Source organism: Trematomus bernacchii, unplaced genomic scaffold (assembly GCF_902827165.1).
Source record: "Trematomus bernacchii unplaced genomic scaffold, fTreBer1.1, whole genome shotgun sequence".
Classification (NCBI taxonomy): Eukaryota; Metazoa; Chordata; class Actinopteri; order Perciformes; family Nototheniidae; genus Trematomus; species Trematomus bernacchii.
In genome coordinates this window covers 564,346-589,232 of record NW_022987709.1, presented here as the reverse complement: position 1 = coordinate 589,232, position 24,887 = coordinate 564,346, and the positions used below count along the sequence as shown (strand labels likewise).

The window sequence follows — 24,887 nt, the reverse complement described above, 5'->3', positions numbered from 1 at the left end:
CTTATGACACCCACACGGTGCGAAAATCCCTCATATCGACAACAACAACAATGATCCCGGTAGTCTTTCTTGAGTTTTTTTAGCTTGTTGCTTATTTGCTCCAGAGTGGGTGGTATCCAGCGGGGCCAACTCCCGCTGCAGCTGCTGGAGAATAGCTTTAGACCGCGTTGTGCCGTCCAACTTCCTCTGCACCTCTTGCGTTGACCAAAGCCCGAGGAGGTCATTTGTCTCTTCCGCGGTCCATGCTGCTTACATTTAATGGCATCCATCCTGGTTCGTAGTTGTGTGTGTTGCTGTACAGAATTTGCGGCATTTTGTTGTTGATCAGGTTAATTCTACCCCCCGCCTCCAACGTAAGCGTGAAGTATTGGTTCTTGGTTCTTGCCGGGCAGCTGAGAACCGGTTTTCGGTGCTTAGAGCCGGCCCGCTGCGGTGGAAACAGGAAGAACCAGAGCTAAAGCAGGCTCTAGGCCGGAACTGGCTCTGGAACCGGTTTGGTGGAAAAGGGGCATAAGTAGGCCCGTTCAGTAATCCATCCATGTCAATAAGGTAAGAAATGAAAAGAAGACATAATGTTAGTGAAATAAGTCTTTACAGTAAGTTAATAATAAATGATCAAGGTCAATGTAAGGATACTTTTGTAATAATGAACTGGGCCATCTCTGCCAGATCAAAGTTTCATGTTGACTCTAAGGAACACACACTCTACTCTGGCTTTTATAATAGGGCTGGGTATGGTTTGAAATTAATCACCAATTTGTTAGCAATTCCAAAATATCTAACAGATATCCTTTATTACAATTTATAAACAAACAAATATTTTATAAATTCAACAACCAAAGTCCAAACCTCTAAAATGCATTATGGTTGGAGTTGAATGGTTTTAACACAATAAAACACAGTATAAAATCTACAAAATTAGAACTAAAATCAGGTAAGATCTGAGTAAACTTGGCAAGAACCTGGCTAAGCACTCTATACTAACTGTCTAGACTTGATAGTTGACTATTGCAACAGCAACCAAAATGAAATTCAAGCAATATGTTTTAAGTTTGATACCCAGCCCTAATGTAATGTAACTACAAACAATAGAAAAATATCAAAAAGATGACACTACTCAAAATCAAAAATCTCTGCCTCTTTCTCTTTCCAAAAAGCAAAACTGCGGTCGATGTATTTACAGATTTCTTCATTGCTAAAACTGGAAATGTCAGTTCCGCTGTTCAGCATCCCCTCGTCCGGCGTAGGTGTCTGCACAATGACCTTAGGGACCTGTCTAACCTCTGGGAGGATATGTTTCACCACTTCTACAGCGCTTTCAGGCTGACTCGCGGTGTTTCCAAAAAACTTCACTTTCATGTCCTCAAAGCCGTCCTTCCACTCGCGGTTCCCAGCCTCGATGTCCTGAATGACAGCCTTATGGAAGTCCCTGACCAGTTCCCAGGGAAAGCTCCCCACGTGGTCGAAAACCTCGAAACACAGCAGGTGTCTAATTTTGCGTTCGTCCACAGGAAGCTCCAACTCGAGGATGTGGAAGTATCCCAGCATGAACAGGTCCAGAGTCAGGTTGTCGTACTCCACCGGCACACCGTCCAAACGAGGGAGGAACTGCTCGGGGGAGTATAGAGCCTGCTGCCTGTGGAGCCTGAACACAACACTCAATGGTTATTCGGTTTGTGTTGACACTCGGCTGAAAGTAAAGATGGTACGCTGAACCGCCAGATATTTTGTTGAATAACTTCAATGATCATCCAAATTTCAAACTTGTTTTTTTGATTTATTTCAGTCTTCAAATGAATTAATCAACTTATTGTTATTTTGAACAATTTCTAAAAACCTTTTTTTTTTGTTCAGTGAATATATTTAAAGGTGGGGTAGGTAATTTTGGAGAAACCAGCTCGAGATCGCTAGAATTTGAAAATACACAGCCGGAGAAAATCTGCCACTTCCTTATAGAGCCCCTCCTCCAACACACACGAACGCGCACATGACCAATGAGGGCACGAGATAAGTTTGTGCCCCGATGGCAGGCTGACAGGCAGGTAGGCCATCCAGTTATTTTAGCCGGGCCGGTTGGTCGTACTTTTTACAGTACTACGGCTTCCACTGATGACATTTTTTAATGGATTTTTTGTCAAAGCACTTAAGATATTCATTGCTATCTGGATGTTAAGAGCATTCCATGGAATATAACAAAAAGTGTATCTCGAGCCGGTTTCTCAAACTTACCTACCCCACCTTTAAGTCTTGATTAAAGCAAACAAATTCTCAGGTTTTCATTGTAGAGCTGAATCCAGTGACTTTTATGCCACTGGGGGGTAGTGTAAGAACTAAAAACAAACTGATTAACTTGCAAAGTTGATTTGGCAAACAAGTAAGCAAACAATTCCCTATTAACACATTTAACAGAGATTATGCAACAATATAAATTATATTTGAATGTGTTTTTGTGTCCACATAATAATTTTAGGTGCGTTTTCTTTGCTTAGCATGTAGCATATATGGATGGTGAATTACAGCTTGTATGTACAAAAGTTACTGTCTGCTGTTGAAAAAGAGTTGATGAGAGCTGTGAGAAGAAAATAGTACATTTGCTGGCTATAAAACCTCCAACCAACAAACCATAGCGCTGTGGGTTGTATGTGGACATAGTTGAAGAGACAAACATATTATGCCACCAAGTGTGAGAAATACTGTAGTAGTATGGGGCAATCGTACGGAAATACCTGCGTATTTGTCTGGACGGGACACTGGAGATCATGCTCCTCCAGTTCCCCAGCATCTTGTTGACGGCGCTCCTCTGCTTGAAGAAGTGTCCCAGAGAGCTGTTCATCATGTTGGACGGGGCGCTCTCCACGCTGGTCCTGCGACTCAGCCCTGGTTGGTCGCCCGTCCCTGGGTTCCCTCCACTCGTCTTCCTCTCTGCTGCGTCCTTACTCTTCAGGGTCACGGTGTAGGCCGACTTCTTCCAGTGGCCTAAGAACAGCACCACTATACGCTCCTTTCTGAGGCTGGTGGTCTCTAGAACATCTGCAACATTTTCATCATAGTCAATGCCGGAGTCGCTGTTCTGGTCCGTCTCTGGGGCCGGACACAGGACTTTAGGATTATTGTCTGACTCTGTGGCCTCAGGCTGTGTGGGGGAACACAACACAACAGCCTCCTCTGGCTCATCTGAAGGTGAGTTCTCTGTCTCAAAATTATACTTCAGAGTCCTCACAGACACACCAAACTGATGGATTTCATTCTCTATCCTCTCCCTGCGGCCCCTGGTGGAGTTCTGTCTGTCTGGCGTCTGAGAGAAGACGGATATGAGCTCGGTGTTGGGCATCTTACAGTAGGGCTGGTCTGTCAGGTTGGTCATGAGCAGAGACATGCTTTTCACGATGCCCGAGATGCGGCCACACCACACTGGTAGAGGAACTTGACTTGAGAAGTTTCTGAACTGTGTGTTGACTGTGATGTTCACTATGGGGGCGGGCAGAATGTGCCGGAGCTCCTCAGCTAGACGAGCGAGCTCAATCTCGTAGCCTTCACAGTTCCTCTGCAGGGAGACGTTGGCGATCTGCTGCTCCAAGTAGATGAGGTCATCCTCAGTCAGCAGCTCACCGGAGGGCCCCAGGATGGCGTTGTGGGCTTGGGAGTACCTCCAGCTGACTTTGGCATATCTGTTCCCATTTTCCTGCAAGAGAAGAGGCCGGCAGCAGGCAGCAAATAAACATGCGGGATGTCATTTTTATATTCCACATGGCTTAAGCGTGAGAGGAAAAGACTAATGCAACAGTAAAACTGCGATCCAAACCTCAGGAATATAACTTGACCAGCAATATGTTATGTGTTCAGTGATTTGTTAGGTGCAATTAAAAGTAAATGATGATGGAGTTTCCAAGGTTTTTTTCAAATGGTCAGGAATGCAGATTTAGAATAGCATCACAAATTCAGCTAACTGTGGTCAGGCTCAATGAGCATTTGTTTAGAAGGGGCTGTGCAGAATTATACAGATTTTACTCATTTTAAAATGAATAAAAGAGTTTCAATTTGATTCTCCCAAATGATGACCTATTGACTAACTGTTTTAGGTGATTTTATCAAAACAAAATCAAATTGCACAAAATCTATCCACATAAAATAAGTCAGGGATAATGAAAACAGAACGATGTTGATCACTGTTTCACATTATCCCGCTTATTACCGGCCACATACTAAATACAAAAATTATCATATTGCTTCCACTAAGAAACAAATGTTCCATTCCACGACGTACCAACGGCTGGAACTTCAAATAACAGCAGCACTGATCGAGGATTTCTGTATCTGTCCAAGTTCACAGATCTGTTCCACTAACACTTGAACAATGCCAGAGCCCACACCGTGCTCCTGTTAGTGTTTACTTTGATCCTCTTTGCAACAGCCATTATTTTGCTTAGCAGTGGTTGTGTTATGTGTTTGATGATTATTAAAAACTTCTAAAATAGCCAGATTGACCAATCAGAATTGAGTATTTAACTAAGCTGTGTGATAACTCCTGAATAACACCAAACTAGAACATGTCTAGGCTGGCCACGAACCTGTGCGGCTTCTATAATCACAAAAGATATGTAGTATTTGTACGAGGGGTTTTAAAGTTTTAGACTGTGGACCTTTCCTCAGACAAAGCTTGCACCCTATAGGCACTCAACAATTGAGACAAAATAGCCTAATATCGATGTTTCACATAACTTTGGACTACACTGAAAAAATGTCTAACTGTTCCTGCATTAACAATGTGAGCCTGATTCAGAGAGACCTTACCTTCCTCCTCTGGTCCTCCTCATCCAGCAGCCTGGCCTGCAGCTGCCTCACCATCACCTGCCTCTTCCACTCAGCGATGGGCCGGCCTCTCTCGTCGTGGGTGGGCACCAGGTAGTCGATGTCGGACAGGTTGGCCTGCTCAGTGGGCAGGACCACCATCTTGTTCTGAGAAAGATGCAGCATATGAGCTGCTAAAGAAAGGAAGCACTTACAAAAGAAGGATGTTCAACATTAGAAAGCTTACTGCACTTACTGCTTGTCCAGTGAACGTTCCTGATATTCCTGATTGTTTTAAGGATTGAATGGATTTCATGTCCCCAAGAAGCTTCCTTCCAGCTAGGAGGTTTGCGTGGGGCAACATGGTCTTATCAGCAGGGGCAGACTTCTGACTCCCAGCCACCTTGGGCCCATTGAAACCTTTAATAACTGAAATGCAAATCATAATCATAATCCTTTTTCCTGTCCAGTGCTGACTTGACCAATCTTGGTTGAAAGAATGATTTAATTACAGAAGCCTTAGAATCTAGTTTTCTCCTGTGTTTATGACTTAACAATATTTCATACGTTTGTTCACCTGTGTATACGCTAACTAACCAGACTAAACACCCTGAATAAGCTCTGATTAAAATACATTTGTAGACAAAAGAAAGACAACATAACTTGCTAATATTCTTTTACTAGGCAAAACGTTTTTTGTAAACACATTTAGAACATTTGTTCTCACCAGATGTTGCAAATTGAACCTGCACCATTCTGTTGATAATGCTTTTCTCTGGCTTGGCAGGAGGGGATGAAGCAGGTGAGGGGGGTGCAGGGGGGGGCTGAGGGTATCTGGCCTGCGGGGATTCCTCACTCTGAGGTTGCTGGTGTGAATATGAGAAGATACACGGTCACTTTGGGTTCAGGAAATAGTGAAGAATTATGAGGAAAAAGTGAACTGAGAGTTTACCTTCAAACTATCCATTGGTGTGTTATTGCTGTAGCTGTCCCTGCACGGGTCACTCAGGCTGCCGTAGTAATCCTCCCTGCTGCACTGCAGAACCACAGCCGGCTTCACCTTCACCTCCTCCTCCTCCTCCTCCTCCTCCTCCTCCTCCACTGGAGCTCTCTCCTGGGTGGGCTCTGCACAGGCTGTCTGCAATTATAACAGAGTCACACTCAGTACAAGAAAAGATAAAGATGAACTTTATTGTATCCCCAAGGAGAAATCCAGGTGTTCAGTTGTGACACACAGTACAATACACACATATGCACCAGACACGACCTATACACAGTAGGACTGAATACAAACACATGCATTTTGCTGTTAGGCGAGATGAGCGACCAGGCTGCCAGTTTGTCCGGCGCCAGGGAGCAGTTAGGGGTTCAATGCCTTGCTCAAAGCCACCTCTGCAGGGCCCAGGAGGTGAACGGGCAACTCTCCAGCTACCAATCCACACATCAGAATCAGGTAGGTTCACACGTACGAGGAATTTGACTAGGTGTCGTGGTGCATACATACAAATAAAAACAAAAATGTAAAAAAGAACACAGATAGCTAACTATATTAAGAACACTGTGATACAATATAGTAAGATAGCAATCAAATAAAGCAGTAATTTACATTGAAATAGAATGCAATAAAATAAAAATATACATCGTATTAGGTTGGTCCGATCGGGACTGATATGAGTTTTGGTCAAATCATGAGGTTAGGGTTGTATGTACTTTCACCAAAATCAAATACTCATTTATATTTAGTCTTTTCACACCAACTGTGCTGTAACATTCTCCCGGCTCACCTTACATACAATAGTTTGAGATAAATCCAACTGTGGCATGACAACAGTGACGTGAGTCCAATATGTATTAACTGTTGTGATGTTTCCAGTACCAGTGATTCGTTGAAGGGTAGAGCCTGTGTTATACTGTCAGAATCACATTGTTCAACAACAATAGAATAGAGACAACAGGAGCTGGTTGTCTCTACATAGATCTCCAAACTATCATCAAAACTCTTCCAGACCACAAATGCTTTTCCTATTTGCTTCTATTTAAAAAAGGTTTAGGTTTTGGTTTTCTAGTTTTGCACTTTTGTAAAGAAGGAAATACTTGAGGAAGGTTTTTTCCTTTTATTTGTTGTCAAGACTCTCGCTGAAGTAAAATCATCAAGGAAAGTAATATATATTTAAATCTGTCTGTAGAAAAATACATTAATATATAAAGAAGCTACAGTTTGTGGGAGATTGGGTCAGTGTTATCATTTGCACTATAATTCCTATAGAAAGATGTCTTTGGAATGTGTTGCACCGGTCAATGTGACATACAAGATGCTGGAGATCTTCTACCAGTCTGTTGTGGCCAGTGCTCTCTTCTTTGCTGCGTCTGCTGGGGGGGGGGCAGCATGCTGGGGGGGGGGGGCAGCATCAGAGCCGGTGACACCAGCAGGATCAATAAACTGATCAGGAAGGCTGGCTCTGTCATCGGCATCAAGCTGGACCCCTTTGAAGCTGGTGGAGAGGAGGACACTGATGTCCATCATGGATAACCCCACCCATCCTCTCCACCTGCAGCTGGACAGTCAGATAACCCCACCCCCCCTCTCCACCTGCAGCTGGACAGACAGATAACCCCACCCCCCTCTCCACCTGCAGCTGGACAGTCAGATAACCCCACCGTCCTCTCCACCTGCAGCTGGACAGACAGATAACCCCACCCCCCCTCTCCACCTGCAGCTGGACAGACATATAACCCCACCCCCCCTCTCCACCTGCACAGACAGACAGATAACCCCACCCCCCCTCTCCACCTGCAGCTGGACAGACAGATAACCCCACCCCCCCTCTCCACCTGCAGCTGGACAGACAGATAACCCCACCCCCCCCTCTCCACCTGCAGCTGGACAGACAGATAACCCCACCCCCCCTCTCCACCTGCAGCTGGACAGACAGATAACCCCACCCCTCCTCTCCACCTGCACAGACAGATAACCCCACCCCCCCTCTCCACCTGCAGCTGGACAGACAGATAACCCCCCCCCCCCCCCCTCTCCACCTGCAGCTGGACAGACAGATAACCCCCCCCCTCTCCACCTGCAGCTGGACAGACAGATAACCCCCCCCCCTCTCTCCACCTGCAGCTGGACAGACAGATAACCCCCCCCCTCTCCACCTGCAGCTGGACAGACAGATAACCCCACCCCCCCTCTCCACCTGCAGCTGGACAGACAGATAACCCCACCCCCCCTCTCCACCTGCAGCTGGACAGACAGATAACCCCACCCCCCCTCTCCACCTGCAGCTGGACAGACAGATAACCCCCCCCCCCTCTCCACCTGCAGCTGGACAGACAGATAACCCCCCCCCCCTCTCCACCTGCAGCTGGACAGACAGATAACCCCACCCCCCCTCTCCACCTGCAGCTGGACAGACAGATAACCCCACCCCCCCTCTCCACCTGCAGCTGGACAGACAGATAACCCCACCCCCCTCTCCACCTGCACAGACAGATAACCCCACACCCCCTCTCCACCTGCAGCTGGACAGACAGATAACCCCACCCCCCCTCTCCACCTGCAGCTGGACAGACAGATAACCCCACCCCCCCTCTCCACCTGCAGCTGGACAGACAGATAACCCCACCCCCCCTCTCCACCTGCAGCTGGACAGACAGATAACCCCCCCCCCTCTCCACCTGCAGCTGGACAGACAGATAACCCCCCCCCCTCTCCACCTGCAGCTGGACAGACAGATAACCCCACCCCCCCTCTCCACCTGCAGCTGGACAGACAGATAACCCCACCCCCCCCTCTCCACCTGCAGCTGGACAGACAGATAACCCCACCCCCCTCTCCACCTGCACAGACAGATAACCCCACACCCCCTCTCCACCTGCAGCTGGACAGACAGATAACCCCACCCCCCCTCTCCACCTGCAGCTGGACAGACAGATAACCCCACCCCCCCTCTCCACCTGCACAGACACAGCTCTGCTGTCACAAGGACCGAAACAGGAAAACATTCCTGCCCACTGCCATAACTCTGTACAACAAATCACCTCTGGCTGCAGAGAACTCTCTGCTCCATAGCTTCTCTCTTCACTGTACATTTTACATTTATATATTCAGTTTACTATTTAATATTCCATCTGTCACATACTTATGTATATATAATACCTTGCTTTATATCTTGTTATTGTTCATTTGTATTGTACAATGCCATGTCTTTTTATGCTGCTGCAACACAAACATTTCCCAAATTGGGACCTTATCTCAAATCTTATCTTATCTTATCTTATTTTGTGTAGGGAGTCAAGTACTCTGTATGATATTAAAGCATGAAAGTAAGTTAGAGTGGCTTTGTTCTATCAAACATTTTGAGATGCTGATAAAAGAAGAATGCTTTACTGTAAAAAAAATAAACTAAATCAAATCACTTACTTTGTAAAAGGTCCAGATTGAAATGAGGACAAGCACTATGAAATACATTTGAAAAAAGTGGGGGATAGTAAGCAACCCTGAATAATTGGCAGCATTTCACACCACTCTAGGGAGGATGTATGGAAACATTTAGATCCCCTTTAATGAACCTGCGCTGTCTTAATGCACTCCATGCAGCATGCGTATCAGATTCAGCTCTCCAAGGACATTATTAGTAACCAAAACATCAAAGCAGCCGCGCTGCGTGCTGTTGTGCTCGCTGTCCGTGAGGTGGTCCTTGCCATTTCCTCACACGCCACTTTGATCTCCAACGGCACGAAATATGCTGGGACACTGCTCAGGAGGAGCATTTCACTTCCCCGAAGTTGTGCAATCCGTAAATAGATAAACAAGGGGGGCTGGGAAACAGGGGGGGGGGGGGACTGATTCCTTTGTGACCCTTCTCGTAACAGTTCAATGTCCTAAAAGCTATGATGAACCGGCCTGTGTGTGTGTTTAATTAGTGGCCGGAGAGCATTTGGTTTTCATCAGTAGCCCATCACAATTGCCACGCAGATATAGATAGCCAACCCTGTTTTGGCCTGAACCCACTCCCCCTGAATCAAAGAGCCCGATCAGCACAGATTAGGAGCCAAGAGTTAAGAAACAGCTCCTCAGTGCTCTCAGTGTCCGGCTGCAGCACTAATCTGCTCCCTGTGGGTTTAAGTATTTCATGTGTATTTAAAACATGTCTTGTAATTCTGCTTCCACATGAAATATTCACGTTGTGGGTGATAAATTGTATTGTGGAATGTATACAGCGGGTGTACATTATACACAGAAGAACACTGTAGTGTAAATACATGTCCACTCACATGCTAAAATGCTCTCAGGTTTCCTGTGTGGAGGTAATGCTTGAAGCGCTGACACAATGTTTTTGCCAAATGTTACAGCTTTACTGCATTGACTGGCTTAAAAAGACAAATGACAATACTTTTCTACTTCATAACGGAACATTATCAGCTACTGAATCCCCAAAAAATAGCAAGAGAAAGTTCTGGATTCAAAAATGGAAAAGAAATCAACAACATAAAGTAAGGCCATGAGCCTGGAGTATTAGTCATGCCTAACCGTAAGAGGCCACAGCTGAAAAAAAGGTCAAACGTTGCCAAAACATGTCAGCTAGGGCCTCTTTAACAGACCGTTTCCTTTCATTTAACAAAACATATTACTCAGCCTGTCCAGTCACTTGCTTATGATAAAAGTTATCTAAGAAAAATATCATAATAAAGAACAACAAGGAGTCAAAATAAGCAAAAGCAGCATAGAGAGTACAACTATAGTGAAAATGGCCCATAAACCACCATGAAACATACTAACCTTGACCTTGAACAGTTCTCGCGCTGCACTCCGGTCAGACTGTGCGCTGAAACTCAGACCTGTGCAGCGAGGACTCGGGCGGTCCCTCCGTGTTGAGGATGTGACACTATCCTAAGAACACCAACCACTCGTTTGACACCATCATCCACATCTCTGCCAGTGGCCAAGGGCCGCCAGGCAATAAACAATAAACTCTGATCGGAGAATGCTGTTAATAATTAAAGGACAGGATAGGATGGCCGGTAATGACACTAATGCACGGACAAACCAATGGCCGACCATGGTTGTTGCACGAGGAGAAGTATCAGCGGAAAACTTGTCAAAGCAGCTGGAAATGAGACATGTTATCAGGTGCTTTTTTTCCACTTTAGACAATTGAATGGAGGAGGTTTTTGTGAGGGTGGGGGTAAAATGCAACGGAGATGATTAGTAAACTGTGACAGTGGAAACACAATGTGACACCATAAGCTTAGATAGATGGGTTTGGCTGATAAAGTGGAAAAGTTGACAACAACAGACACAGTGTTGGAGAAATTGCTGCCACATAATTAATTAGCAAAATCATCCACTAATTTACCAAATTCCAGACGAATATTACATCTGCCTCACCCAAAACCATGCTTTACATCATACATGCTGGAGGACATTTTGAAAAACTAATTAAAGATAGCCATTTACTGTAGGGCAGTGACTAACAGTTATTGCCATTAACAATTCATCTATTGTTTGTTTTCTTGATACATTTTTGGTCTTTAAAGTGTAAGAAAACAGTGAAAAGTGATTAGTTGTTTTTCCAGACCAATATTCTATATCATAAAGAAACCTGGTTTAATTGTGTCTATTTTTGGCATCTTAGCTTATAAATTACTTTAACGATAATTATCTCCGCCTATGTTTGTATGTCTGTTTGTCAGCAGGACTACTGAAAAACGTATTTAGTTATAAACGTATAAAATCAAAACAAATTGTTATGAAATTCTTATGAAGGAAGAACAAATCACATTTTAGAGCCGAACTGAATGGGGCAGATAAACACAGTATATTCTCACTGTTTACATTGCACGATACTTTAGAATGTGTCCGAATGTTGTCATCAATGGACTAAGACTTGCATTTTTCATACTTTGAAAGATAAATATGAAGAGAGTATTATGGGCTGCATTGATCTAGATTTCTTTGCTTGGTTCCATATCTCCCCATCTGTTATACACATGCAACTGTGATGAAGCCAGATGTTGGAAGATCTCTGACAAACACATGAGTTTATTACATTCTCTGCAATGATAATGACGATTCTATATTTCATAATTTATCATTCATATCAAAAGCCCGCTTAGAGTATTGTTTCGTTTCTCATGGCCAAAACAAATCGGAAATCTTGACATGAACAAAAACAGTGATGAATTAGACGACAATACGTTTCCTCTGTTCTAAAAATATCATGCTCAAACAACAACTGTTAGTGGAGAGCAAAAGCCACAAATGTGTGTGAATTAAACTTCACGGCACACACTGTTTATTGGCCTGCAGCTGTTGATGCGAGATGAGGATCTGTTGTGAGGAGTCTGACCTGGTTGTGAGGGATCCAAACACACACAGCTCCCCTGCTCACTGTCCCAATCCATTAGAGTGCTGCTCAGAAATGAGATTATCTGACTGACTTTAGAGCAGATGAAACCTGGGATCTACGCAGCACCTGAAACACCACCAAACTGTCATCAAACAGCATCTCATCTTTGGTACAGCAAGCATGACTGCTCTTCAGATATTATGAGTATTCAATCTATTACCAGCTATTACAGGTTCTTTGTCAGATGACCTCTTGGTTCACCCCAAACTTCGCTGGGTCTGTGTTTCCCATTCATACTTCACCAAAAAACCTGATCCATCATTCTGTCTTCCACCAACATCACATAGTATCCAGAGGTGACAATCATAGCACCACCCTGGAAAAAACATGACACACAATCAAAGGTGTGTTTGAAGCCAATGACATCCTGAACTCCGCTCCATAGAGGGATAGAGTTGCGAGTTACAGGCATCAGAATGGTGAAAACGCTGAAACTCAAGCTTGTGGATCTCATAACGGGCTCGGCCCATGGGCCCTTCACCTGAGCCGCGGGAGAGGGGTAACTGATAGGCCCTCAGCTGGCCCCGGCTCCGGCTGCATTGGACACTGCCGCGGCCCCTGTGCTAATTAGCTCTCATTGTTGACAGAGGATTATTTGTGAAGGGGAGCCACGCCTCGCCGGCTCCCTATCATCCTCCTATTGAAGTGCTGCTCTTCTCTGATGAATTATTAATGGCTTCTATCAGTCCACAGCTTTCTTCACTCTGTGTGCTACAGGCGGCAGGTGAAGTGTGATGGGGAGAGCCGAGGACAGCTACAGGTGGATAGCTGCGAGGCTTCAAGGGTCAACAGGTCTGCTTACAGAGGGGCTCCTTCAGTGAACTGTATGATGTGTATTTAAAATCAACTCCAAAAGCTCTAATACCAGTATCAGTATCCTCCTGCAACGCCAATTATTATGTACCTACTTGAGGGGAGACACTGCAGGTGAATGGGCTAACAGATGTATCTAATAAATATCACCAATGGTTTTCCCAGTTGATTGATAACAACAAGACAAGGATTTGCTGATATGCAACATCTGCTGATGTGTAAACATTTCAAGAGCAGGACACTGACCCTCGGTCGACTGGCTGTCGCTGTCTGTGATGAAGTCACATTTCAAACTGAAAGTTGTCGGTTCAATCTCAGTCCCAGCAATACACATGTTGTTTCTTTGGGCAAGATGGCAAACCCAGCGGTGTGTGAATGGGTGAATGATGACTACACTTTATTTTTTCATTTACAATTTACCACAAAACCAGGCGCTAAATTCTTGTTTGATTTTGTTTGCAGATGAGAGTCAAAGATTGAACAGAGAGGATTTTATACTCCATAGTTCAGAAATATTGTCAACCTGTAAATGTCGTTAGGTATGTCAATTGTAAATCCCTGTATCTATGTTGTTTGATGTCCTTTTTGTTGTTCTGTTGTTTTATGTTTTGATGTCTTCATGTGGAACCTACTTGCAGCAGGTCTCCCTTGAAAAAGAGATCGATGATCTCAATGGGATTCACCTGGTTAAATAAAGGTTTGAAATGAAAATATTTATGAACAAACCTCTCTGTAAAAAAAACTTCAGAATATATATAGAAATAAAACTAGAAAGTGCACATTTCTTATCCTTAAATATATGTATTGTAACATTTCAAACATTTTGCAAGCACTACTCAAACATTAAGATAATTATTTATTATATTTCAAGCTTTCTGAAATGTCATGTTTAATTATGCAAATGAGACATTTTGTATTGCTTACTTTTTTGAATTTAGGAGAAATCTACAGACACAAATAGAACAAAAATACTAACAAAAACATCTACATGTGTATTTTGGAAGTTCCCTTTCCACTCGTCTGAAAGAGGACAAACTGCATGGAACAAGGCGCAACAAACTGACCATTAATTTGAGTAAATGCAGGACAGCTTTTTACGGCATTGACCCTTTGACTTGAACAGGCCACACTAGCACAAACAATGTGTTCACACTAAAATATTCATCAAGCACACTAAGGAGTGTCGTGCTTTCTACACAAAACAAAAGAGCTTATCTCTCAGGGCAAACTGAGAACCAAGTATCTCCTCCGGCACTCACGGCACCGTCGCCTGTAAAGCCCATCAGAACACAAAAGCCATCATCCTCCACTCTCTAGACCTCTTGGACTGAGAGCCAAGCAATAATGCTGAGTGGCAGATAACAGAGGAGGCCTGTCAGGTTCCACATGCATGAAATTCATGTCGCAAAGTAAGACAATTATTCACCAGGGTTCCAAGACCTTCCAGATTGTTGCTGTTGACCAGAAGCAAGCTTTGAATTTTATGCAAAAATAACAAGGTGGGTAGTGCTAACAGAGGAACAAAGCAGGAAAAGGTGTGAAATAAAATACACTGTGGATGAGAGAGAGCTTACATTTCTTTTCATGGCACGGAGATGTCTGGCACATTCATGGTGTCCATTGTACTCCGCCAAGTCTGCTGCTGTAAACCCATCAATATCCTGATCTGAGGGGTTCGCTTGATTGGCCAACAGGAGTTTACAACTCTGAAAATAGGAATATAAGACATATATATATATGTATGGAACATACTTTTATGAAATTGTATTTGCTTTATTCAAGATAAGACATAACTATAACAACAGAAAAGGAAACCTAAATAAAAAATGTGCTCCCAACCTCCAGCTCTCCATTTTCTGCAGCATCATGAAGTGGGGTCCCTCCCCAGTAATCCTTGATGACCTTTGAACCCATGTGAAGCAGCCTCTCCAAGATGCAACAGTGCCCTCTGCTGGCAGCGAAGTGCAGAGCAGTGGCTCCGTACCGGTCCTGGCCGGACAGACTGACGGCAGTGCAGCTCACCTGTGGAGAGAATGATAAGGATCAACACGAGTGAGCAACACTTTGATACGTCACAGCAACACGAGTTCTCTCCACTGACCAGCCACAGCACCACAGCCTGGTGGCCCATGTGAGCAGCAGCATGCAGGCAGGTCATGCCATCGTGGGCCCTCAGGTGGACGTCGGCCCCGCAGTTCTTCACCAGGAACTCTGCAACCTGCAGCTGGCCCTCCTGGCAGGCCAGATAGAGCGGGGTGGCCCCAAGGACCGTCTGCTGGTCCACACATCTGGAGACCAACAGACAGCAACAACGGGCTAGTGAAACTGAATTTCCCCTCAGATTGAAAAAAGCTGATCTTATTATGTGTATGAATAATGTTATTATGTTAAAAACGTGTGCAACTCACTAATCTGCCCATTATTTTCTAGATTAAAATAATTAAAATAATAAACTAATAAAAGGAAAAAGTGAAAATTGCCCACCCAAGTTTTTCAAACTGCAAAGGGATGTTTGTGATTTCTGGTTTTGTCAGTCTCAAACCCCAAATATTCACTGTAATATGATATTAAAACAGGCCAAGTCTATAGATGTGGGTTGAGAACACTTTTGCGTTTAAAATGACTTTAACAATTACAGTAAACAATTATCAAAACAGTTTCTGTTCAGTCGAGACAGATACTATAACATTCAGAATCTTAAAGAGAAGCCTTTAAGAATAAAAAAAGGATTACAAAAAAATGATGTTTCCCAAAATGTTTCAAAATGCTGAGTATTTAAATCTCAGAACAAGTACAAATAAAGGAGTGTTTATCAGACCTCTGCTCCAAGCTTAACATTTGTATTTTGTAATTGTTATAATGGTTAATAATAGTGACAGATAGAGTTCACATTAGGACATGATGGAGGATCTTTTGATCTGAAGTGATGGACAAACTTAATACTGAAATAAACAATGTACAGTTTGAATAATATGAACAGTTTTACTGTTGTTAAATAAACTGTACGGATACTTGTTATTAGTTATTTAGCCATGACAGGTGAACCCGACCCACCTGGTTTGTCAGTCACACAGAGCTGCATTAACATTGACATACACACTTTACTTCTACAACAACAAGGCTGGCATGTGACTAACAGTGTTAGTGGGGGGGGGGGGGGGGGGGGGGTTTACACTGCTCCGAATCTGTGTAGCTTAATGCCACAAGTCATGTTGTCTAATTATGATGTCAAACCAAAGGCACCCAAAGCTGTAACTATCATATTACTATCAAATGGTCGAGTGTCTCCATTTTCTAAAGGCAACAGATTAGTTATAATGGTTTATAGTTGAGACACAGTCTGAGTGTTTCTTAAATAAGTTTCCCTTCTTTTGGTTAGAACAGGTGTGTGCAAGAGTTGTTGTATCTAACTTCAAAAGTTCAGTTGAATAAATAGTAGCTGTTCCAGTACATTTGTACTATATCCTGCTTTCTAAAATTAACAGATGTTTGACCATGACCTTTAGTCCTATGCCTCAGTTCATCTGGTAAATCATTGATCAGGTTAAATGGTGCACTACTTGTACCCCAGTGAGTGGCTCTGCTGTTACCGTAGCCCAGTGTTGTATTCAAGTCACCAATTCACGAGTCCAAGTCACTCTCGAGTCACCACTCTTCGAGTCCGAGTCCAAGTCCGAGTCACCCAAGGAGTGTCCGAGTCGAGTCCGAGTCCAAGTCCGAGTCACCCAAGGAGTGTCCGAGTCGAGTCCGAGTCCAAGTCCGAGTCACCCAAGGAGTGTCCGAGTCGAGTCCGAGTCATCATTACCTGTGTTCGAGTCCGAGTCCAAGTCCAAGTCACCCAAGGAGTGTCCGAGTCGGGTCCGAGTCATCATTACCTGTGTTGGAGTCCGAGTCCAAGTCCGAGTCACCCAAGAAGAGTCCAAGTCAAGTCAGAGTCACAAGTCTTCATGTATTAATGTTCGTGGATATATGTGTTGAAATGTAGCTGCTCCTCTACATTGCTTTTATCCTGTCATGTTATACTAACATGTCTATTGAACTGCTGTGAAGCCAGTTTGGCTACAATTCTTGTAATAGTATTATACAAATATAAAGCTTATTACTAATATTAATATTATTATTGTAAATGACCTATAATATGTCTAACTATATTTAAAATGAGTTACCTTTTAGAGAAGTGATTATATTTGTATGCCAATATTTTCCAATGGTAACGTTTTCGTTTTGCACTTTTATTTTGATAGTAATAAGATCGGGACTATTATTTTGAAGGAACTTTTACCGGTTACATCGGTTTACCGATAAAGATTAAGCCCCAGAAAGCACATGGCTACTTAGCATGCAAAATGACGTCATTCTGCATGTTAAGTAGCCATGTGCTTTCGTGTTATCGGCTGAATCTTTATTTATTGATTAGATCACGTTACTCTGATGATAGTGTTCAATAGAGATGGAAAATCCGGATCCTTTTACGGACTCAGGGTCTTCTGAGTCAGTCATTGAAGAGATCCGGATCATACGAGTCATTTGAGTCATATGAGTCAGCATCACCAAGACCGTAGAAATCCTATCGGTGAAACCGAAAAGTTGTTGCATTTCACGAGCATATTATTATTCCATATATTTTGAATATATATATATATTTGTATATATATATATATAATATCTGCATGTATATTTTCTATTTCGACATGTATATTTTATATTTTCTTTTTCTTTCTATTCTTGTATATTTTGTAGTTTTGTTTTATTGTAAAATGCCTTTTATGCTGCTGTAACAATTTCCCAATTTGGGATCAATAAAGTACTATCTATCTATCTATCTATCTATTGAACTGACGTTATATTAACCTCCGCTACACAGTGTATTTTGCTTTAATAAAAAATGTTGATCACAAAAAAAAGGGTTATTTTGCGATTTGGCAAATCTGAGTCTGCTGTTGACTCGTGCATGAGGACGAGTCTGCTGGATCTCTGGATCTGCTGCTATATACGGCTCCGAGTCCGCACGAGTCTGCTCTGCTGTGTGTTGCACAGTGAGTCAGGATTTGCGAATCTGAGTCTGCTGTTGACTCGTGCATGACGACGAGTCTGCTGGATCTCTGGATCTGCTGCTATATGGTTACGGCTCTGAGTCCGCACGAGTCTGCTGTGTTTTGCACAGCGAGTCAGGATTTGCGAATCTGCGAATCTGCGAGTCTGCTGTTGACTCGTGCATAATATAGCGCGGGAGCCGGGTGCTGGAGGAGGGGCTATGCTCGTGCACATGACGAGTATGGATCGCTGGATCTGCTATGCTATTACGGTTAGGAGCCGTCGGCTCCTCTGAGTCCCCACAAGTCTGCAGGAAGTTTCACTGATCCGCGTCCCCTCCCCTGAGCCAAACGATCACTTCTGGCAGCTATCCTGTATACTTGCTAAAGGGTAGGCAGATGGACTGGGGTACGTTGTAATGTGATTTTACATGTTATAAAGAGAGTAGCGAGTGACGCAATTTATAGTTTTAATTTGTACGTCACACCAAGTGTGGGACTCAAGGACTCGGGTTAATGGAGAGGGGAGACTCGTCACGACCAGCTCATTTCTAGGATCCGGGTTAATGATCCGGATGAATCAGGACTCGCCCATCTCTAGTGTTCAAGACAGCCTATATGCCTGAACTCCATCCTGAGTAATGTGTTACGGAGCCTTCTCTTCAATATTGTTTCCACATAACGAGCATTTTGCGCTGCTCTTTTCCAATGTGGAAGCAGAATGTGTGAAAGCATACAGCACGATGCGGGGTGTGTCTCTAGAGTCTAGAGACACACCCCGCATCGTGCTAGAGTCTAGACATCTCTAGACTGGAATAGCGGGGCCCAGTACGTGAACTCGCCTCGCAGGTGCACACGCCAGGATAGAGGACATCAGACTCCAGAGAAAACTTGCTCGAGTCCGAGTCCAAGTCGGAGCGTCAATGTACAAGTCGAGTCCGAGTCATCGTGGGGGGAAAAATTCACGAGTCCGAGTCCAAGGTTGCGGTCGAATAGTCCATTTAGCTTAGGAACCTTCCTAACGGAGTGAAATGACCCGGAAGTCCGTCAGTGGCAGCCATGATAAGTGCCGTTCGAATTCTCTAAATGAAAGGAAAGGAGGTTTCAAACTTCCTTTATAACCTCCTTTAGCTTAGGAACCACTGGACCTCCCTAACCGAAAGGAGAGGAGAAATTGCTGCCCCACAATGCCTTGCGGCCGCGGCATTTGCCGTCACACAACAGTCGGCCGTTCACGGAAACAACCGATTATGAACGAGAAATGATATCATGAAAGTTACGGTGCTTATTAAGCATTTTAAAACGTATGTGGTAAGTTGCCAAAGTGCTTTGTTTTGAACGTTCATCAGTATTATAATCAAAAAGAGAAATATGAACGTTAGTTTTTACTGAAATTATCAAATAAAGTCAACATTTCACAGTGTTTACTGAGCTGTGTGGGGTTTGTTCAACTTTTAAAATATGTTTGAATGGTGATATACACAGTGATAGATGTTAAGGACTAACGTTTATAATAAATACATTTGTATTGATTTTAAGATCTTTTCATACAATCATACGTATTGGGATCATTTGTATTAATGTGGACCGGAGGGAGAGGGTGACGAGCATAAGTTTCACTTTCCTTTTTTATTTCAATTCCAACTTTGGTCATGAAGAATATGTTTCTCTGTTGTCCCCGTTCATAAAGCATAAAACAACAGCATCAGAGCACGGTGCAGAGTCTCTAGATGAGTTTACAGTAGTCCCTTGTTCTTATTAAACATCCATGTTGTAGTCCGCTGTATAGAAAACTGTAGTTTCCATAGTTTCCCCACAGCAGCAGGCGCACATTTATGACCTCCGCTGGCGCATCATAAACACGTCGGATAGTGAAAGTGCAGTCGGATTCTCTAAAGTATCGCAGTCTCTTCTCCTAAGTCCTTTTGAATTCTCCTATCCACTATCCCTTAACCCCGTGACGTTTCACTCAGAGGTCAATGAATAGACGACAGGGTTAGAACTTAGGAGCTGATTTTTGGACTATTCGACCGCAACCCAGGTCATCGTACGCGAGAATTCACGAGTCCGAGTCCAAGTCATCGTGGGCGAGAATTCACGAGTCCGAGTCGCGTCAATCAGTGCGCGAGTCCGAGTCGAGTCCATAGACTGTATATATAAAGGTCGAGTCACGAGTCCCGAAAATCGGCACTTGAGTCCAACTGGAGTCCGAGTCCAGGACTCGAGTACTCCATCTCTGCCGTAGCCTATGTGGAAAATGGTAACTGATTTAAATTTGGGTTTTCATTATTTTGAAACCGATTTGATTTCAATATACCCATCCAAATATTTCTGTGTAAGAGAATAAAAAGCCTAACAAAGTGGTGCTATGCTGAACTTCAGAAGGCTACATTTAAGATAACAAGTAAGCTACCATTAATAGCTGCTAGCATACCTGTAACTGTAAATGTAGCCAGGCTGAATGCACATTACATAAACGTCCTCCCATCCACCCTACACCACAGGCTGCAATTGAGCTACTAGAAAACTAGAAAGTGATCTAGCCTAAAGGTTGAAACTGTAGCTAAAATATATTGAAAAGTATTCAATCTCCATGAAAAAGTTACTTAACCTCTTAAGCACGGCGGTCCCCCCATTGGACCCCTCCCACCGTTTTTTTTCTCGAGATAATGTCTCAGGGCTTCTCAACATTTATGAAACTATTAATGTGTAGCACCAGATTAACGGGAAGAATCTCAGCTAACTGAAGATATGAACCATTTTTACCAAAACAAAACACAAGTCTCACAAGAAGCGTCTAAATGACCCCTGAGCGAAAAAATTCTAATGCACTGCGGCACACAATTCAAGATAAAGATACCCTTATTATTTATCGTAGCTGCACATACAATATAGCCGATTAAAGCTGAGACTCCACTGATTATTTAGGTATAGTATCATCACTGAGCCATCCGAACTTGCGACAGGGGAAGCAAACACAGACATCACAACACGTACCTTTACGGAGCATTTACGGCAGATCGTCTCACCGTAGCTGTCAATTAGGTCAAAAGACGTGTTCAATGGCATTAAAACGAAAAAAAAATGCTACAATTGTTGATCCATAGGTTAATGATGTACCTGTGCCTTTGAAAAAATTATTTATAGTCCATAATTCCATTTTTTATGTAAAAATCGGAGCGGAAAAGTTAGCTGCTAATGGTAGCCACCAGAGTGTATGCAGCTTCCGGTTTTGGTAACGCGTCACTCTCACTCCTTATTTGTTAACGTTTTGGTGTGTATATAACTTTCCCTCGATTCCATTGGCTCTAGCGGTTATAAAGAGATTTCATTCATCAAAATCGAGCAAGGGGGGCCAGAGATAGGTCAAATCCACCCAAATGACCCCAGAAGTGGGGGTTTTTGGCTAAATCTCTCTAAAAAGGTCAGATTTCACTTGTTTTGCATCAATCTTGATACAGGGTACTTATTATATGTTGTACTTTGGATTCCTAAAGCTTTTAGTCTACTAACCCATCATCCAAGGGTAGTTTTCACTATAAGTAAAAAAGAATTTTTGGATGGACACTATAATTTACAGTTTTTTACTATGTAAAATCTGAATTTTCTTTAAAATAAAAAACATCTATATTGATTCTGACTTTTCTACATCCAACTCACAGGTTTATCATTACTTTGAGAATAAAGATTATTAATTTAACCCTTTTAGAAGGGAAGATATGGTCATTTGTTCTGGGAATGTCATTTTCGAGCCTGAGACCTGAAAAACAGGCTCAGGGCTTAAGAGGTTAAAGGTCACCTATTATGCAAAATCCACTTTTTCTATGTCTTTTGTACATAAACATGAGTCCCCTCTGTGTTTTTCTGTGAAAAAACATTTGCTCACTTGTTGTCCTGATCCATTTATATAAAAAAAATATTTTTTTCGGCTGCGTACTTTCAAATTCTAGCGCACTCAAGCTGGTTTCACCATTCTTACCTACCCTACCTTTAACTAAAAAGTAAAGTTAGTTTAAAAACAAGTTGATTAGACCTTGGTAACCTGTTGAAATAGTTAGCTTAAAGTAGTAGATGAAACAGATGAAGCTAGCTAACAAAACTAAATAAAAGAGAGCTTGCTAATAGTACTGGATACATGATCGAAAGGTTGCAATAAAGAAAGTTTGCTAAAAATAATGATTATACAGTTTAAATAAATAACGCTAGCTAACAATACTGGAAATATTGGTTGAAATAGAAAAAACTAGCTAACAGTACTTAAAAAATTATAAAAATCTCTTTAAACATAGATGGTTGAAATTAAAAATATAACAACAATTATTCAATAAATTGTTAAAAATAAAGCTAGCACACAGTAATGATGAAAAGTTTGAAATAGACACATAAAACAAATCTTGATATACAGTAGATAGCTATCTTAAATGAACATATACGGTGATATACATGTAAAGCTCGAATCTGACATTCCAAGGGGTATATCATCTAAGACCAATGAAAACTACAAGTACAAAATGGTGGGAACCACTCAGTGAGGGACTGGCTACTTTGTAGTTGTGGAAGGAAGGTTGAAACTGTTATACAGTAAAAAAAAAAACATTCTATTACAGTCGATGCACTCATGGTGAAAGATGAATTAGGATTTGTCTTTGAAAGGGTTCCCTTCAGCTCACCATATGGTTACCTGAGCAAATGGCTCAGCTTGTGAGGCTAATAAAGTCAAATGTCAGTCACCGGTCTCTAGTATTAGGACAGTAGGCAGCTTGTGGTCAGGATGCTGGTTTTATAGTTTTTTGGACTCTCCAGAGTTTGTTGTTTGCCTCTGTTCAATTATTATTATTTTTTAATAAAACCCATATCTGGTGGAATGTTGGCACTGCAATATTCAGTAGTGTTCTCAGCCTTATTGGTTTCAAAAGAAGTGAATAAGAAGAACAATTAGCAAAGCTTGTGAACCCACCGCGGTGCGTGTTGAACAAGCAGCTTTAAACAGGTGAGGTCCCCATTGGCTGCAGCATAGTGAGCAGGTACAGCTCCACAGTGTGTCTTCATCTCCGCTGCCCCTCCAACAGAAAGCAGCCACTGAATGACCTCCACACAACCGAACCGCGCCGCCAGGTGGAGCACCGTGGCCCCGGCTGCATCCCGATCCTGGGAACAACACACAGATGGGTTATTAGATCAAGGCTGAGAGAGAACACCTCTATTGTAAAGGCTTTTTCTAATAAACACTCTTGATCATCAAGACAGGTCAAAGGAGTTTCCTATGAAATATGTTTTTCAAAGCAACAGTAGGGATTCTCCTAAGGTCCACCAATTAAGACATTTGGTGGTATTTGATAAACATTTATTTGTGAAAATATGGAGAACCTTTTATTTATTATTCTAGCATTTAGATTCAAGAAATGATCAGGTGAAGAGTAATTTCTGTGGACAATGCAGTTTCTAAGCTAGTTGAACTTGTTTAAGTACTTAACATTTTTTGATTCTATTGCCATAAATAAAGTATCTTTGGTATAGATCATGATGCATTCTTGTTTTTAGTTTTTTTTAAGTTACTGTGAATGACATCACAACTGCAATATTAATCATATAGGATATTTTTCCACTTCACTTTAATTTATTGTCATGTTTTGAGCAAAGCACATTTATTTTTTGTTATATATTATTTTAATATAAAGGGCTGTATATCATGGTGTTAAACATTTAAATAATAACAACAAATTGAATATGTGTTCTTTAATTTAAGCTGCAAATTCAATCATAATGGATTTCATCATTTCTAGAGCCTTACTTAATAGCTACATTCAGTGGGAGCATCTGGACATAATTACATGTTCAACTTCATATTAATGGATACCCAGTTAGTCATCACCAAATGATGTAATGGAGGTTAAAAGGTAGTGTACAGTACTCTTTACAACTGCAGTGATGTAACCTCATACTGGGAGCAGTTAGATGACCATCTAAAGCCACCGCCTGAATTTAGACTCACAGTCAGTAGAAATGACCAGAGAAGCTGAATATGTGGCACATTTCGAAGGCATTTAAGCTCTCGGGATATGTTCTCTCTCTCTTTCTCTGTGGAGATTGTACAGAGTGGATACACCTACCTCAATGTTGCAGCCCCCCAGGTCTAGCAGCCACTGCAGCTCCCGGACGTGCCCTGTTGCGGCTGCATCGTGGGCAGGGGTGGCCCTGTTGGAGGCCCGGGCGTCCGCTGCCAGCCCCAGCTCGCTCACCAGGAACTGCAGGCACTCCAGGCGTCCACACCTCGCCGCATGGTGCACCGGGCAAGCACCTTGAACATCAGTAATGGTAGGTGAGAGGTGACCGGAAGACGCCAGCTCCCTCAGGAGTGCGACATCCCCCCCTCGAGCAGCCTGGAAGGCCCGATGGAGCACCATCCTCATGGCTGCTTTGAGCTACTGATGGCCCACAGAAGCAGCTCCCTACAGCTCTCTGGCTCCCACCAGGTTATCATCTCTAACTCACTCATGCTCATTCAATAACAACAACTCAGGCACTCATTGCCTCTTTTCTGAGCCAGGAAAGTGACACCTGAGCTGGCAGCCAGCTGGCCAGCATGGCTGTAGGGGAGAGGAAGGGGGGGTCAGTACGAGTAAGATAGAAAGGTAATGAAAGACGGTGGAGGCGCGTAACTCGCAGCCTCCCACTGTCCTTTGTGTGGCAGTGACCATATGCTGGCACACGCACCAACGCTTCACTGGAGATGGGGGAGCTGAGGCGGCACGGAAACTTAAGTAATGGGAGAAGTAAGAGGCATGGTGCATTACAACCACTGTTATTTTGTACTACTATTATAAATAATCATCTCAATGGGGAT

General features: G+C 43.0%; 1 protein-coding gene across 1 annotated transcript; it reads right to left on the bottom strand.

Annotated features, from left to right (window-relative positions):
• Window positions 1-1,113: 1,113 nt before the first annotated feature.
• LOC117491073 (espin-like protein) lies at window positions 1,114-24,447 on the bottom strand. The gene is made up of 11 exons (XM_034140918.1): window positions 24,154-24,447; window positions 23,001-23,191; window positions 15,112-15,298; window positions 14,850-15,032; window positions 14,585-14,716; window positions 5,741-5,926; window positions 5,516-5,654; window positions 5,045-5,217; window positions 4,792-4,956; window positions 2,727-3,682; window positions 1,114-1,645 (listed from the first exon to the last, which is right to left on the bottom strand). Exons 1-11 carry the CDS (start codon window positions 24,445-24,447, stop codon window positions 1,114-1,116), a joined length of 3,138 nt encoding a protein of 1,045 aa, XP_033996809.1.
• Window positions 24,448-24,887: the final 440 nt, after the last annotated feature.

What these genes read in the sequence shown, in the direction of transcription:
- LOC117491073 (XM_034140918.1), bottom strand. Translation starts at nt 24,447, where the DNA reads ATGGTGCTCCATCGGGCCTTCCAGGCTGCTCGAGGGGGGGATGTCGCA. An exon ending in CTTGTTCAACACGCACCGCG is followed by an intron (nt 15,299 to 23,000) that starts GTGGGTTCACAA and finishes GTTGGTCTCCAG; the next exon opens with ATGTGTGGACCAGCAGACGG. An exon ending in GAACGTTCACTGGACAAGCA is followed by an intron (nt 4,957 to 5,044) that starts GTAAGTGCAGTA and finishes CATCTTTCTCAG; the next exon opens with AACAAGATGGTGGTCCTGCC.